Genomic DNA, 18,785 nt, shown 5'->3' with positions numbered 1-18,785 from the left:
TTCACACGATTCCGTTTTTGGTCAAGCGTGAGCAATCGCGGAACCCGTCTTGCGGATAGCTTTCTCATGTCCAAATGTTTATGCAAAAATATTATGTACCCGTTAATTCGAGATACCCACAGCACTAGCAGTCTCACGCACCTTAACTCTTCTGTCATCCATCACCATATCATGGATTTTATCAATGATTTCTGGAGTCTTAACCTCCACAGGGCGTCCAGAACGTTCAGAATCACTTGTGCCCATACACATGAGCACATACACTGAAAAGCCAAAGAAACTGGTACACCTGCCTAATATCGTGTAGGGCCCCACGAGCACGCAGAAGTACCGCAGTACGACGTGGCACGTAGTCGACAAATGTCTGAAATAGTGCTGGGGGAATTGACATCATGAATCCTGGAGGGCTGCCCATAAATCCGCAAGAGAACGAGGAGGTGGAGGTCTGTTCTGAACAGCACGTTGCAAGACATCCCAGATATTCTCAGTAATGTTCATATGTGCGGAGTTTGGTGCCCAACGAAAGTGTTTAAATTCGGGACGTCTGGGGTGTCGCATTGTCCTGCTGGAATTAGCCAAGTCCGTTGGAATGCTCAATGGACATGAATGGATGCAGGTTATCAGACACGATGCTTAAGTATGTGTTACCTGTCGTATCTAAACGTATCAGGAGACCCATATCACTCCAACAGCAGCATCACAGAGCCTCCACCAGCCTGAAGTCCTCTGCTGACATGCAGGGTCCACGGATTCATGAGACTCTCTCCGTGACCGTTCACGTCCATCCGCTCGATACTATTTGAAATGAGACTCGTCCGACCAGGCAACATGTTTCCAGTCATCAACTATCCAATGTCGGTGTTGATGGGCCCAGGCGCTGCGTAAAGCTTTGTGTCATGCAGTCATCAAGGATAGACAAGTGGTCCCTCAGCTCCGAAAGCCCATATCGATAATGTTTCGTTGAATGGTTCGCACGCTGACTCTTGCTGATGGCCCAGCACTGAAATCCGGAGCAATTTGTGGAAGGGTTGCATTTCAATCACGTTGAACTACTCTCTTGTCGTCGTTGGTCCCGTTCTTGCAGGATCTGTTTCTGGCCGCAGCGATGTCGAGGATTCGATGTTTTACCGGATTTCGTGAAATGGTCGTACGGGAAAACCCCCACTTCATAGCTACCTCAGAGATGCTGTGTCCCATTGCTCTTGCGCCGACTATAACACCACGTTCAAACTCACTTAAATATCGCTAACCTGCCGTTGTAGCAACAGTATCCGATCTAACAACTGGGCCAGGCACTTGTCTTATATAGGCGTTGCCGACCGCAGCGCCGTATTCTGGTTGTTTATATATCTCCTTTGTACATATCTCTGTATTTGAATACGCCTGCCTACATTTGTTTGTTTGGCGCTCCAGTGTATATTACAATAGACATAATATTACATTTTATTACATGGCTCGTTTCCAAGGAGTGACTTGAGCATACTTTTCAGTTACCCAATCAGCGTATAGGTGAATGGTTAGGATTCTATGGACTGACAACAGTGCTACAACGTAAGTGTGTTATTTCTCGTGCTAGCTACGCGAATTATTCTTTAGTCTTCTTATTGTTAAGAATGTTCTCTCAGGATACTGGAATGTCTCACGTCCGTCGGACGTCGTAATTTAATATATTATTATTATTATTTTTATTTTTATTGTTGCCGACTTACGTGGTGGGCCTTAATAAAAATGATATTTCATTAAATTTTGATTTACGATTAAATGCTTTTGTGAAGTTCTCCGTTTTAACAATATTAATCTTAAATTATTTTTTACGTTAATGAACGTTAGACTCGCTGAATCTTAAAACATGAGAATATAAGTTGAACAATGGAATAAACTTTTCATATTAATTTCCTCGGCTAATCAGTTCACTTTAAAGCAAAAAATCTTTAGTTACTAATTACAATTGCGGCCCACACACGCGCGAGAGTATTTTTTCTTACCTCCGTTAACCATTGCATTGTAGTCGGAGTCCTGGCTCTGGCTCTCGGCTGTGGTACTGAAAATAAGAACCTTAAAGCTACGTATTTTCTGCAGCGTTGGGCGGTTGTCGAGAAAAATGTATATTACGTTAATAGCGCGCGAGTTTTTCGCTTCCGCTACATTTTAAAAGTTAATATCGCCACGTAATGGCGTCGTTGGCTGCATCGGCCACTGCGACTGTTGAACTGTAAATTACTCGAATGCAGGTTAATTCAAGGAAGGCGGACATGAAATCGGGATCACTTCTTACAAAGCAAAAGTGAACAATAATATTAAATCAGTATATTATCTGCTTAATTAGCACAAATATGCTTACAGTTGCCAGCACTCACAAGATGTCCGTCAACACGCTCTCAAGACAAGAGAAGAAGTGAAGACGACTAAAAAATTAACAAAAGAGCGTATCTTTTCGTCTCTTTAGACCATTTTGTTATATTTCTTGCACTCGAAACTTACACAGAGAAATTTTTATAATATGGAGAAAAATTTATGTTCGCCTGAGCGGTTAGTGTCCACTTATTATTCAAATTTTTAATGTCTCTTATTTAAAAATACTGTTTTTTAAGTCTTTTATTATCATTATTTCGCTGGGGACGCTATAAATGGTAGCCAAAACGTTAAAGGTACGGTTTATTGTTAGGGAAAAAAATGTTCACTGGAGTGACCTAAAGGCAACGGCCTTGCGGCAGTGATAACACTGGTTCCCGTCAGCTCACCGAAGTTAAGCGCCGTCGGGCTTGTCTAGCACTTGGATGGGTGACCATCCGGTCTACCGAGCGCTATTGGCAAGCGGGGTTCGCTCAGCCCTTGTGAGGCAAACCGAGGAGCTGCCTGATTGAGAAGTAGCGCCTCTGGCCTCGTAAACTGACATATTGCCAGGAGAGCGGTGTGCTTACCATATGCCCCTCCATATCAGCATGTAGTGACGCCTGTGGACTGAGGATGACACGGCGGCCGGTCGATACCGTTGGGCCTTCCAAGGCCTGTTCTAACGGAGTTTAGGAGTGACCTAGAGCTGCGCGAGCACAATCGGGCCGATTAGCCTTTGATATTTTATTCCATTTGCACTTCAATAACTGCATTTCTGACCTTCACCCACATTCTTCAATGTGGAATGTGTGGGAACTTTTAACAATGGTTTTTATGTTCCTCTGTGGTTTTGTTTTGGCAATACTGACGTTAATGCAGAAATCAGTGACTTAAGATGCATAAATTTTTCTCTAAGCTGCGCTGTTATGTCGTCTAACTATGGTACGCACATATTTCTTCTGAAATAGTCTTCTGGAATAGTGGTATCCCACATTTGAACTCTGTGTTATGAAACAATACGAGGGACAAGCAGTTCGATTTTGGCTTCTTTTGCTACCACATTTATTTGAGAGAAGAGTCCTTGAAATCTGAGATGTGCATTTTCACTTACGTCACTCAAAACGTCACAAAAATGATGTAAGAGTTATGTTATCTGTGAGAGATCACAGCCGTCAGTTCGAAGTGTTGTACTTATAAACAGAGTTAATGGAAACATTTCTTTAAGTACAGTAAGCGAGACCAGGAATTCAGTCTTCTGTACCGCAAGAAAAAGCTGGCTAGCCTTGGCCAATGTATCCGGATTTTGGATCTCTTTCATCACTTCCAGATTGTAGAAGGGTAAAACAGTAACATTTTCTCTGTCCCTGATGTATCGCAAGTTTCATTTGCCAAAATAGCAAAAACTATGACTTATGTATTCTACTGATTATTTTTTCTTGAATTAAAGATACAAAACGGATATTATTTGACTCTCGGTGACCGGAATTGTGTAAAGAGCTTTTAATGGTGCGGTTTCTGTGGGCCTTCTGAGAGCGTCATTCGAGTCTGGGTCGGTTCTATGCAGCTGTATAGCTACTGTATTGCGTGCTCCCTGCAGTGGTACTTCCTGTTTTACCAACAGCAGGTCAGTTTCTACTACGGGCACAACTCTTAGTTTGTTCTCTTGTATTTTTTTAAGTGCGGAGTTCATTTGAGTGATGACATCTTACTGTTTGTGTGTAACGCTGACAACAAAATTATTAGCAACCAAAACATTCATTTGTGGTAATGACTTTGTTCGTGTTCCATTTTGTAAATACCCTGCATACAAGCGCACCAAACTTGTTCTTTACGGAATACAACACAATACTTACGCAGGGCCCCACTTAGTTTTAATGAGTACGCCAAGCAAGGAGAGCATTTTTACAACTGATACTGGAAAGGCAACTTCCCTTTAGGCTCCGTAATCGGACACGCAAAATCTTTAGGTGGCATCCAAGGTTCAGTTACAGGCTTCAGTGTCAGTTCACTCAAGAGGACTGTGATTTATGTAAGCAGCAATATCAAATTTATCAAATGTTAAATCAATGGAGAAGACGTACCTGGAACATCCACAGAGTCTTCGTTCCTCTGGATCTTATAGCTGGAGTTCTCTTGTTAATTCTCAAGCAGTAGTCATACAACTTCTTGTTGAGGCGACTGATTCATCAGCATGATCTAGATGCACATAACCTCTTGAACGAAATTCAATATCGAGCACTGTCCTCGTTCCATTTTACAACTGTGCACGTAAAATACTTTCAACACCACCTCCATCTTAGTAGATAGCCATCTGTCTATTGCGTAAAATGGAGGATGAAACTTCCCGCTTGGTAGGCAAAAATGAAGCACAACGCAAGTGTTCGATTCCACGAGAACCAGTCGGTGCTACCAATGTAAAAAAACTCTCGCTTAAACAATGAATTTAATTAAGTTCGAAGATATTGGGGTTTCATACCAACGCGTTTCCAAAATAATGCGTTCATGTCACGGATTATACCTAAGTAATTTTACTAGTGGTCATAATAAACGGCAAACGCGTAGCGAAATTCATCATATTATTCGCCAGAAGTGTAGCCGGATGCATAATTACTTAACTCCGCTTAAACCTTATTAGTGCGTGCAGAAAACCCGATTATTCTGTAAAGTAATTACTGGTGCGTAATACTGTGTGACTATTACGTAGTTCACTTAGATTACCATGACATCAAACTGAAGTCTGAGAACTGTATAAGATTATTAAAATACTGTATAATAGGGATACGATATACAAAATTCTTTCATGATTATTTCGGTGGGGGTGGGGGGGGGGAGAGGATTTGATCCTTCTCATCTCCCTGCCCGCCCCCTCCCCCACTCACCCTAACTACGTCTCTGAACAACACTAATGCACTCTGGTGGCCGTTCTACTTGCCACAGACAATTACAACTGTAATTATTTACATAACTGCGGATTATATATATATATATATATATATATATATATATATATATATGTGTGTGTGTGTGTGCGTGTGTGTGTGTGTGTGTGTGTTCGGAGTTACAATGATACGACATCCGACCATGTCTTCAGAATGCCTGATTTTGTCAGGCAATGTAATTATACAAACTGGTATTTCTTAATCTAACATTGTTGTTGCTTACATTTTTTTTCTCTCCTTCGTTACGGCGGTGTGGTCATTGTGTTCAGCTACACTGCCAAATAATTTTACGCATTTCTTATTGTATCTTATTGTTTGATGTAACAATTGTACGGATGAATAAGTGAGTAGCCGCGTGTCTGATATCCAGATTGCTTTGTTGCTGTTAGCTCATAGGTTTGTGGATTTTGCCGCCATATAATTTCCCTTATGACACTGCAATGTGGGGTTGAACGATCTATGAAGTTAGAATGGTTAGCAAATGCCGTTCCTCAAGGGAGTCTGAAATAATGTATCGACGAGACTACGTGTTTCAAACGTGAAAATTGCATAATTTTTCGTTGCTATTTTTCCGTTGACTATAATGTACCGTTAATATTACATGGTAGAACGTTTCCATGTAGATTCTTCCGTACATTTTTAAACTTTATCTGAGGGTAGACTTCCTATAGGTGATTTTGTTTGCTTTCCTTCGTTAAATGTAGATCTTTTTAAGATATGCTGTGGATTGTGGTTCTGTTATACATACCTGAAGTCATCGGTTCTGCACATGTAAAGACAGACCGCCCTAAGAGAACATTTGGAGATCGTTGGAACGGTCGTTCAGGAAACGCAATATGGTGTGCACACTCACCAAACTTAACAAAAAAATGGTTCAAATGGCTCTGAGCACTATGGGACGTAACTTCTGTGGTCATCAGTCCCCTAGAACTTAGAACTACTTAAACCTAACTAACCTAAGGACATCACACACATCCATGCCCGAGGCAGGATTCGAACCTGCGACCGTAGCAGTCACGCGGTTCCGGACTGAGCGCCTTAACCGCGAGACCACCGCGGCCGGCAAACTTAACATTTCTGTCTTTTATCTGTGGCGAAAATTAAAACAAGCCATCTATTACGAAACACCGACGAGTCCAATAGGCATGACACGTCCTATAACATGAGCCAGTGCTGCCGTTAACTCCAGGTTAAATTCAATGTGCAGTATTGTTTCTCCAGAATCACTTTATAGCGTGTATCAATGCTCAAATTCAACATTTTGAACACTTCGTATGACAGCTGTCGTAAGAAACACACCAACTGTAACTGAGTTACGTGTTTGCTTAGATTTGATATAACAGAGCAGATGTTTGTGCTACCTCTTCTCCTGATGGCGGGGCGGTGGTTATTGGCATTAGATACTATTTGATCACGTCCCATACATGTTATGTCGCTGTAGTTCTCGCAGAAGGTTCTCTCTAATTCCATATAACAAATCAGTGTCGTAATTCGACGACTACAAACGATAAAAATTACTTACGAATGTCAGGGAATTCACCATATTGTCATATAAAACTTGTAGCAACTGCGCATCGATATATTTATTGTTTCTGAATATATTGGGTATGGCCTGTGTTAGCTGCCTCATCGTGTATGAGCCGTGGGAAATCGGCTTGTAGTTTCGGCCCTGAATGGTTTGTCATTCCAGTCGGGCAGTTCTGGACAGTCAGTCAAGCAGTAATGCACGGTACTAGTCCGCACAGTGTCAACTGATGGAAATATTTTCGTATGTTTCAGACTCCGATTTTTGACAAGTGAGAGAGCAGGATTCCATGCAGAATTTATACAAAAACCTACTTCTCTATTTATAAAGTCACTTGTTAATTTAATTTCAACAGCTTCCTTAATAACATTATGCAAATTGCTGGAAGTGCATGCGAGAATCTCTGTGTTGTTATATTCCATAGGATGACCGGTGCCAAGACGATGTTCTGCAGTGGCCGATTTTCTCGACTATTGTAAGCGTGTGTGCCTCTTGTGTTCAGTACACCGGTCCTCCACAGCGCTTACATGCTTTAACTGCAAGGAATACGCAAACCAACATCATCCTTTACGGAACCTCAAAAGGACACTGGTCATAGATTATGATCGAAAAAAACATTTCGCATCATATTTCCGCAAAATACGACCAATACTGTCCGAAATTCACACCGCGTAAGACAAGAAGACCGGACACTTTGGTGCCACCTCGGTATTATCATCATTCACCCGGTTAACAATTGGTCGATAGCGCAACACACGCCTAATCTATCTTTAAATTTAACAATCCTGACGGCAGGTGACCTTTAGATAGGCTAACTCAGCTGACAAAGTTTCACGGTCCGAGATAACAGGGGCCCTGTGAAACAAGGTACGAAGTACCCTATTCATGTTGAGTCGGATGGTGACAACTATCAGCCTGCAGATAAATCAGTTTGAGTAGGCTTCCTATAAACGGCATGTCCCAAAGTATCATCCATCTTCCTCGTGACCAACACATCAAGCAAGGGTAGACAAGCCGGTCGAAGTGGCCGTGCGGTTAAAGGCGCTGCAGTCTGGAACCGCGAGACCGCTACGGTCGCAGGTTCGAATCCTGCCTCGGGCATGGATGTTTGTGATGTCCTTAGATTTAACTAGTTCTAAGTTCTAGGGGACTAATGACCTCAGCAGTTGAGTCCCATAGTGCTCAGAGCCATTTGAACCAAGGGTAGACAGGCATCATTTTCCACCTACATCATAAAATGAATTTTCCGTTTGGATTGAATTAAGGTGTTCTAAAAAGTCGTTCAAACTGTCTCTGACATCGTTCATCTTTGGTTTGTGTTGGGGCTAGTGTTTACAGTGTGCGTGTGCGTGTTATATCTTTACGGAGTTTCCTGAAAACCGAGCTTTTAAATTTGCTTGCACGGCTATTTCTTGCTGCAGTTTTGCCTTAAAAATGGCAGGGTGTGGTCTTCTCAAAGTATCAGCAGTTGTGGACAACGGAACCCGGCTGCATTCCCGTAAGTTACCTGAACATTCTAAACCCCGGCGGGAGCTAAGGTCTCACACAGTTTTATGGTCGTTCGGTTTTGGAATATTCTCGATAGTTTGGAACTTGAACCCGCGTTTCATTTCATTATGTGGCTGCAGATACTTATTTAAAAGCATTTATTACACTAATTCTTGTTAAGTTAACGGGCATCGTGACTTGCAATTTACGCAGCTAGCATCTGAATTAAGGATAGACATTCCGCACGTGCTCCAAAATATCAAACTTTACACCACGCAGATTCATTTCTGGGCAATGGTAGACCTAAATTTCATATGTTTATTTCTGAATACATAGGACATATTAATATAATTTCCAATCAACGTTCGTTCAGTGGAAGTTTTTAGATTTTATTAAACGCAATAATTAAATTTCGGAAAGTGTCTGTGAGAAATTATCTGGTACTGAAGAAATATTTCAGAGCCCAGGGTAGGAGTGTGCGACCCTCCCCTCAAAGAGCCAGGTTTATTCGAACAGGGTCGCACAATTGCCCAATTCCTTGAGCAGGCTCGACAGTTTACTTTTAGTTCAAGCATTCCAGCAGCGGAAGGTTGCAATCTTACCTCTACATAAGAAAGCACGGTTTCGTGGCAATACGTACTGATAAATCTCGCCCGAGCTTCCATCCGCGTCGAGTGATTTAAAACCCACGAAATTTCGGCCGGATATTCCTCGGACAAGTAGTGACTATTTTTTGGTTGCTACTACAATTCTTATATAGTTGCAGTGCCTTCGGTGACGTCACTGGTGCCCGCTTCAGGGCCATACAGTATGACCGAAGCGCACCCTGCCGAAAGCTCGCGGATTTTAAGCCACATGACGCGGCTGGAAGCTCGAGTGAATTTTACCAGATCTACCGTAGTTTCTCAACACGCAGTGCTGTTGTGGTGTGTGCAGGTGTACCCTGGGGAGCCGGAGGTGCGGCTGTCGTTCCGGGAGCTGGCGAGGCGTTCGGCCTGCGTGGCCGAGGAGCTGCGCATGCGCGGCGTGGGCCCCGGGGACGTGGTGGCGCTCGGCTGCCGCGTCGTGCCGCAGTTCGCGCCGCTCCTCATAGGCACCCTCCTCAGGAACGCCGTGCCGGCGCCCTTCAACCCAGATCTCGACCAAGGTACACATTTTCACTTCCTGGTTTCTTACTTACAGGGGAACTACTGAAGGCGTTCAGAAGCATGCTGCTAGAGAGCCAGTCCTTAGTTTCCGTCAGTATAAGAATGTTACGGAGGTGGTTAGGAAATGTTGCGATACACCAGTGTAAGCCCAAGCTGATCTGTCTTCTGCGCGGAAGATCTCACCTCGAAACAAAACTGCTTAATAAAGTTATGCAAAGTATCTACCTACAAGTAGTTAATGAAAATGGTGGCCCTAATATTGAATTCCAGGTACCCGTGTTCCCATCATTTTCGGTTAACTGTTTTTATGAGAGGGATTTATTAATTATGAAATCAAAAGATGACCCAGGTAAGTCCCAAAATTCTTAGTGTGCACCAAGTGTTAACGGACGTTACAAGATTATTAATGGGGTACACAACAAAAACATGAAAATGAGACATGAGACTGATGTGCCCAGTACCAAGCCATCTTTATGTGCTTTCATTCACTGGCTGTCAATTATATAACGTAATAATCTCTCTTGCTCTAGGAATGAATAAACCATCTTTTTCAAGTAATACCTGCATAAAGCAATTATAATATTTGTAATCTCTTCGATGCTATGCCCGATTATGTACTTGTTTTGTGCTGTAAGAAGTGTCAGTGTTTGTCCAGTTGGAACTACGTTCCTGTCCGTAGTTTTGTTTCGTACCATGGTTTAAAATCTTTATGAAAACAGATGGTTAGTACAATCTTCAAAATAAGCATGTAAACGTCGTTGTCTTAGTGCGGTGGCGCCGCCTGGTGACCAAGCTTGTAAACACTTCACGTGGTGTCCAAAGCTCATCGACTGTCTTCCAGAGTTGTCGTTGACGCACCAACTTTACTGATGTACCTGTTTTTTCTGCTCTACTCCTTGTTGGTGGTATGAGTATTTTATTTAGCAAGTTTTATGTATATGACAAACCAGTGTGGAGCTGTATTATTGTAACTGGAGTTAAATTTCTGGATGGTATGTAGTTTTCCTTCTTTATATAATTTGGTTCATTGTGTATAATTGTTGTACGATCATTTAGATTACTACACTAACGTTATTCTATCCATGCACTGTAGATCTGAAGATGACAGAAACTGATCATGAAATAACCTCTTTCGCATCAAGCAATCTCGGCTTTTAATGTTACAAATTTACATGAAACTGAGTTATGATATCCAACAGTACGTTTGGGAAAGATAATTTAACAGGGGAACTGTGTTGGTGTTACTTGACTTCCTGACGTATTAGTGGCGTACGACATAACCACAAAGTGAAACCAGCGATTGCACAGTTGTGCTGGAGGTTATTTGTCTGGAATAAATCCATGTACGGACGTGAAACGTGGATGATAAACGGTTCACACAAAAAGAGAAAAGAAGCTTTTCAACTGTGGTGCTACAAAAGAACGCTGAGGACTATATGGCCACATCACGTATCTAATGAGATAGTTCTGAACAGAATTGGGGAGAAAAGAAATTTGTGGCCCAGCTTGACCAAAAGAAGGGGTCAGTTGATAAGACACATTCTGAGATACCGAGGGATCAGCAATTTAACACTAGACGGAAGTGAAGGGGATAAAAATCGTCGAGGGAGACCAAGAGATGAATATACTAAGCAGATTCAGGAGTAGGTGGGCTACAGTTGTTATTCGGAGATGAAGAGGCTTGCACAGGATAGAGTAGCCTGGAGTGCTGCGTCAAATCAGTCTTCGGACTGAAGATAACAACAAACATTTAATTCTGTTCTGCCCTAACTATCTGGTGCCGCGGGATATTCATATCATTATGCGTAGGTGGACGAGTAGATTGAGCGTTGCAGATGGATGTTGCCGAAGCTAGTCCATCAAAGCAGCCTCCTCACAGCAGTGAGAAATCTGACTGCAGTTGGCCTCTGTCTGTCTAGTCTCACATCACTCTGCCACAAAAGTGAACTCTGTCTTCTTCTAAGTCTGTCATCCAAGTGCCATCTGCTACCAGAAAGATATCAGCCACTAGTACTGTCGGCCACATGTGTGAATAGAGCAATCCATTTCTTGTACTCGCTCTGCTCAGAGTCCTTTGAGAAACCCAACTCACCAATGAATAAAAAGTTCATATAGCGCTAGCCAACAGTGCAACTTTTGCGACGTTCATTTCTCGCACTAGTGCATAAAAATCGCGCTCAAGTCGTCTGTCTCCCCTCTCGCACTGTTTTGAGAACTAGATGAATCAGGCCTAAATCAGGTCTCGTTTCTTTAACTACCAGTCCGCAGTCTCCTTTCGAAAGTTTGGAAAGTGGTCAGTAGCCTCCACTTCTTAGATACCTTTTGTAGAACACCTCACTAATAGATTTCACAACTGTGGGACAGAAAAGTTTCCTTCATTCCACCTCTTTTCCGTAAACTTGCTGGCAAACGTTCCGTGTCGTCTGCAGATATCATATTGAGAGAAGGAATACATTGTGAAACATCCTTTGCTGCAGGTGGTGGGTCGCCACACGCTATCTGTTTATCGTATTCGCTGGACCTACGTGCTGTTTGTTCTCCCTTCCCAAATGTCTCAGAATAATTTTGTTGCTTCCATCAAGGCGGTTCCAGAAGAACAATGCAGATCCAAACTACCTGCATTGGGCGGCCAGGAGCGTCTCTGCTTCCAGTCGACGTCCCTCTTTTAAGTTGCCCCAATGTTCCCCTGGTAGCGACACTTCAAGGTGAGCTAGTAACTGACCTCGCTTTCTGTTAAAGCTGGCTGTTCATGGGCTTGGCTTTGGCGCCCATAGACAGGCTGACCAGACAGCTGACCATCCCTGCCGAGCAGGTCTATCTCGACTCGTTCACCTATGTGTGGGAGATTTTATAGTAGTCGGGTCTGTAGTCCGGATGGGTCGGATTGATGGCGAACCGCCACCTGTTAGCCCCTACCTCTACCAGCTAGTCCACACTCCGTCAGGCTGGGTCCGCCAAGCAGTTGCTGTTGCCCACACACAGACTGATGGCTAGTGGGTCGGTGAGCGAGTCGCGCCCTTGTCAGGCTGTGAGTTGGTGGCTAAGTGAATGTACTACGTTCGTGCATTGATTGGCCTGTACAATGACTATCATAGCCCGCATTATTTAAATAAAAAATGAGCTGATCAGCCTACACAAGCCTTAAATTGGTGTCAGAAGTGATTTGCATATTAGAAAACTGAAGTGTCAGGTTGGGAATGGCTTGACACTGTTCAACTTATACTGTAATCTCTAGAAGAAAAGCTGTTGAGAGCTCAGAAGTACATTAAAATGACTGAATTGCGTTCACTGAAGATTTCATGTTAAACATGGTCAGAATGCTACGTCTCGTCTGTGCAGTAGAAGCCAATGCAAATAAGTCGATGATGTCGAATGATAAACTTTGCAGTTATGGGAACTAAGGAAGACTGTATACAGCACGAAGCTGACGTAGCCTGTGTAGATAAGCTGCTACCACTACGATGTATGGACAGTGATGATAATTCATAGAATTATCATTAAACAGCGTATTGTAACTTACCTTCTAGACATTTCAACTGTGATTTTAATTTTAGGAAGATGGTTGGTTCAAATGGCTCTGAGCACTATGGGACTTAACATCTATGGTCATCAGTCCCCTAGAACTTAGAACTACTTAAACCTAACTAACCTAAGGACATCACACAACACCCAGTCATCACGAGGCAGTGAAAATCCCTGACCCCGCCGGGAATCGAACCCGGGAACCCGGGCGTGGGAAGCGAGAACGCTACCGCACGACCACGAGCTGTGGACTTTAGGAAGATGGTTTGGCAAAAATAGAGTTAATCAATTCGCTCTAACGTTAGAGACAAAATGTATAAGCCAACTTTATATTTAAAGTTGTTTCGACGTCCAAGTATCAGGGAGCTCTAAAGGAAACGATGAATACAAGTGGCAACTCTAACAAGTATGTAGGATAATGAGTCATTTGTCGGAGTTGCGTATTTTGTAAATGGTAAGTAATGAACAATAGAATGAGTATTTACGAATTACTCGTCTGCTATTTGGGTATGTAGGATGACCGTATGCGAAAGTCAATTAAAATGTGTGATATGTTCAAACGACACTTGGAAATGCAGTCGACTATGGTCCCCGATAATAGCCAATATTTCGATATGTGAACAAGTAATCAGTTTCAAGGCAAGAATGCAACTAAGGATCGCTGTGCGTTGCAACTTAACCATTTATCTGCAGGGCTGCGCTGTCGTGGAAACCAAAAGACGGTGTACAGAGAAAGATACCACTTAGTAGACATCAGGTGGCACCACATAACCAAAGTTGATTAACGTCAGACGTTATCGATAGTGAAATGTTTGTTAGCAACAGGTGAACAATTAGCATTAACTGTGTCCATCTGTTTTTGAGAGAATTTCAAACAGAAATTAATGTGTCTCTATTTATATGGTCAGTTGCTGGTTCTATCGCAACAGTTACTCAATAACACATCCCAATAACTGGAAGTGCACGACAGAATCTCTGTATTGTTATATTCCATAGGGTTTCCGGTACCATGGCAATCTCATCATTGGGGCAACCTTCTGGGATGAACCTTCAGGCAAACAATAAGTTGGAATAAGATAAACCTACCACCTTCTGGTCAGGTCCTGAATGGAAGAAAGGAAATTCAAAAACTCGGTGTGGTTTTTATCCCACGCAGGGCTTTACCCCCACTTACCCTACTCAAGACAGCACCCGCTGAAATGAAACCATTTTCGTCGTGTAATGCTGCTTCATGACATGCATGATGCAAGCTGACGACTTGCAAATCTTTGTAATGCATGACGAAGACCAACTGCGATTTCATACTTCTCAGCAATTTACAAATTGCTTCCACAATCTCAAATCAAAGCGTACTCCTGAGATTGTGCATCTTGAGCTTCCACCAGCGTAACGAATATTCAAATTGTTTACGATAATGCAGTCAGGAAACGTTCTCGACAGCGTCCTAAATTTTGACAGGTAAATACAGTGTCTTGTTTCGTTACACAACTGGAACTAGAGACCGCTGTACTTGGCAGTTTACGCTCTCAGTAGCCGAGGCTGTGGCGGTGCGGAAACCAAACAACGGCGTATGCAGAAAGACAAGAAACAAAGTAAAGAACTAACGCCATCACAAAACCAAAGATACTTTCCGCAGGTAGTATGAACAACTTGATAGAACGTATATTCAGGAAACACGATGTGAAATGCGTTGTTTGACCACAGTCTAAGATTAGGGAACTTTTATGGATTTTTTAGTGGATTATCCTGTTTTGCTAAGACGGGTATCTACTGTATTCTCTGTGGTGGCATGCCATACATTGCTCAGACAATTAGGACTGCACAGGACAGTTGTGTACAGCATAATCGGCACATAATCGTAGAACCGTTGGGCATATCCTGTAACTTCTGATGTTTTACTTGAAAATAATAATATAGGGTTTGAAAAGAAGAGTCAACGAATTACGCACTAACATTACTGCATTTAAGGTTCACTTTCGCGTTGAAATAATTGTTCCAGTTGTTACCCAAAATCAACAACGTCGCATTTGTAAGAAAATGATGAAATGGGACAAATCCCTGTAGGTGTTTTGGGGTAAATCCCTGCAGCTCCGACAATATGACTGAAATTCTTCAACGAAAACTCCACAAAATATGACACTCAACACACATTGCGTGAGATTATCTTAACTGATGATATAATTCCGCTGTCTGAAATAAAGATATAGGGGAAAATTTCTCGCAAAACGTAGAAATCTGGGCTTCTAACGTCGATATCCAACGAGGGAACGAATGGAAGAAGAATGCATCAGGAAGGAAACACTTGCTACTGAGAAGGAAAGACGTGCCAAAAAGAGGAAAGAGCTTGCTATAGAAACAAAACAACTGAAGGTAGATTTCAATACATCACTACCAACGAAAGGAACACAGATCAACAGCTAGTTGACTATTCTTCAGGATCAGATTCAGTCCTCGCTCATGATGACAGTAGTTTAGATACAGATATGGACTTACTATTTGGTGGAGAAGTATCCGAAGAAGAAGAAGAAGAAGATCAGCGTAGAACCTCATGGAATTATCAGAGGACCTAACGATGTACACTATTTACACTACTGTCCATTAAAATTGCTACACCTAGAAGAAAAGCAGATGATAAACGAGTATTCAATCGACAAATATATTATACTAGAACTGACATGTGATTACATTTTCACGCAATTTGAGTGCATAGATCCTGAGAAATCAGTACCCAGAAAAACCACCTCTGGCCGTAATAACGGCCTTGATACGCCTGGGCATTGAGTCAAACAGAGATTGTATGGCGTTTAAAGGTACAGCTGCCCATGCAGCTTCAACACGATACCACAGTTCATCAAGAGTAGTGACTGGCGTATTGTGACGAGCCAGTTGCTCGGCCACCATTGACCAGGCGTTTTCAATTGGGGAGACATCTGGAGAATGTGCTGGCCAGGGCAGCAGTCGAACATTTTCTGTATCCAGAAAGGCCCGTACAGGAGCTGCAACATGCGGTCGTGCATTATCCTGCTGAAATGTAGGTTTCCCCGGGAACGAATGAAGGGTAGAGCCACGGGTCGTAACACATCTGAAATGTAACGCCCACTATCAAAGTGCCGTCAATGCGAACAAGAGGTGACCGAGACGTGTAACCAATGGCACTCCATACCATCACGCCGGGTGATACGGCAGTATGGCGATGACGAATAAATGCGTTCAATGTGCGTTCACCGCGATGTCGCCAAACACGGATGCGACCGTCATGATGCAGGAAACAGAACCTGTTTTCATCCGAAAAAATGACGTTTTGCCATTCGTGCATCCAGGTTCGTCGTTGAGTACACCATCGCAGGCGCTCCTGTCTGTGATGTAGCGTCAAGGGTAACCGCAGCCATGGTCTCCGAGCTGACAGCCCAAGCTGCTGCAAACATCGTCGAACTGTTCGTGCAGATGGGTGTTGTCTTGCAAACGTCCTCATCTGTCGACTCAGGGATCGAGACGTGGCTGTACGATCCGTTACATCCATGCTGATAAGATGCCTGTCATCTCGACTGCTAGTGATACGAGGCCGTTGGGATCCAGCACGGCGTTCCTTATTACCCTCCTGAACCCACCGATTCCATATTCTACTAACAGTCATTGGATCTCGACCAACGCAAGCAGCAATGTCGCGATACGATAAACCGCAATCGCGCTAGGCTACAATCCGACCTCTATCAAAGTCGTAAACGTGATGGTATGCATTTGTCCTCCTCACACGAGGCAGCACAACAATGTTTCACCAGGCAACGCGCTCAACTGCTGTTTGTGATTGAAAAATTGGTTGGAAACTTTGCTCATGTCACCACGTTGTAGGTGTCGCCGCTGGCGCCAACCCTGTGTGTATGCTCTGAAAAGCTAATCATTTGCATATCACAGCATCTTCTTCCTGGGGGCTAAATTTCGCCTCTGTAGCACGGCATCTTCGTGGTGTAGCAATTTTAATGGCCAGTAGTGTATTAGGTACCAAGGTAGCTTAACCTCAGTACCTGAACTCTTCCAGTATGTTATAGAACTCCGCCTTTCATGGAGAAGAATGTATTATCCTTTTTCAAGTTCTTTTGTTAAGTATTATGCTCCAATTTACAACACATTACAGTTAACAGTGTGGAAATTTTTGTGTCAGCTAAATTGTAAATATCTCTGTAATTTACGATCATTTAGAGCTGGAGTTTGGATGGGTTATAGGCTACAACCAAACCTATGACTTCTGTTTGAAGTCGCTGGAAAATTGACCCCATCGTTGACCAGAATATCAGAAAAACTGAAAATTTAGGGGTTTATCGCCACCTATCCTATGTTTACAATGGGCTTCAGTCTCACCCAGAATGTTATTAATTACTGCACAGTGCACTATTGGGGTATTGGAAGATCGTCACATATACGAAGTGCGACACCTGTGTTACAGAGGAATTAAAGGTGGTGGTGCAGCAGACCCTGAAGCCTAAGTTGTTGGTGAGCCAGGAGCCGGCGCTGTCGGCATTGGGGGAAACAGCCGGGTGCCCCGTTCTGCCGCTGTCCCAGGTGGACGGCTGGCTGCAGCGAGACGCAGACCCGGAGCAGGCGCTGCAGGTGCTGTCCCCGCCAGACGCGGCCGGCTGGCTCGACTCGTGCGCCGCCATCCTCTGCTCCTCCGGCACCACGGGGCCGCCCAAGGGCGTCATGCTCTCACACCGGGGGCTGCTCACCTTGACTGTCGCCTTCGGGTGCGTTCATTCTCTCTCCACGATTCCTCTTCTTTGTTACATCTGTCTTAAAACAGGTATTTTGTATGTCATACAGCATTCCACTAAGTCTTCTACTTCCTTCCCTCTCTTTCCTCCAATCCTTCCTACAATGTCAGGCCTACTTCTCATTTCCACTCTCCCTCTCCTCCATTTCTTAGGTATACTCTTACTTCTTCATTTGTCAATCTGTCAGTCCATTTCACTTCTACCATTTTTCTTCGCAACCACACTGTTCGCTGACGATGCTGTGCCTACAGTAAAGAATCCTCGCTGAATGGAAGTATGATACTGTGACAAGACACGGATAATATTTTCACGTTGTGCAACGAATGGCCGCTCTCTTCGAATGTGCATAAATGTAAGAAAATAATCATAATACAAAGAAAGCCTGGTAGTATCGGAATACATGATTAGTATTAAACTTTTGCAACCTGTTACATCATTTACCTACTTAGAAATGACACTTAAAGCGAAATGAAACGGAAATAATACATAAAATCAGCAGCAGTGAAGGAAAAGTTCGTTTGTTGGAAGAATTCTGGGAAAGTGCTGCGCCTGTGTGATGGAAGTCTCATGTAAGACATTAGTATGATCGAACATCTTGAATCCTCATCAAGTAGGTACGACAACAGACATCAAACGAATACAGGAAACTACTGCTAGAGTCTAAAGAAGTCAGTATAATTTCTTGCAATATGCGTCCACATCTTCTATAATTTTTTAAAATGAAGTCCTCTAGCTTTCAGCTATTTTATTTTACAATTGCAATTGCCATTTCCAGGAATCTACCAAACATAACTCAACGTAATGACAACCATGTAACGTGGGAATAACAGTACGTAGAACCAATTTTTTAGTTCGCTGACATTGATGTACTTACAAGATTTTGGCATATACGTTTGCAGTAGGCAGAGATTATAACGTAATATGCACTACTCTACAATACTAAACAACGTTTCATTTTATATACTGCAATAGAGTGTATATATCACGTCAGGTTGCCACAAAGTGGGCACTTACAATATATTACAGCAAATGTCTAAACCAGTTGAGAAAATTTTTATTTCTG

The 18,785-nt window shown here is 43.0% G+C and overlaps 1 protein-coding gene across 1 annotated transcript in view; it reads left to right on the top strand.

The window, feature by feature from the left end:
• Window positions 1-18,785, top strand: part of LOC124775658 (4-coumarate--CoA ligase-like 9) — a 41,002-nt gene that overhangs the window by 16,722 nt on the left and 5,495 nt on the right. Inside the window, exons 2-3 of the mRNA XM_047250486.1 lie at window positions 9,223-9,433; window positions 17,398-17,695. Coding sequence (XP_047106442.1) covers window positions 9,223-9,433; window positions 17,398-17,695 — 509 coding nt within the window. The remainder of the gene's footprint in view (window positions 1-9,222; window positions 9,434-17,397; window positions 17,696-18,785) is intronic.

The sequence above is a fragment of the Schistocerca piceifrons genome, chromosome 2 (genome assembly GCF_021461385.2).
Source record: "Schistocerca piceifrons isolate TAMUIC-IGC-003096 chromosome 2, iqSchPice1.1, whole genome shotgun sequence".
Classification (NCBI taxonomy): Eukaryota; Metazoa; Arthropoda; class Insecta; order Orthoptera; family Acrididae; genus Schistocerca; species Schistocerca piceifrons.
This window is presented reverse-complemented; position numbering and strand designations above follow the sequence as displayed.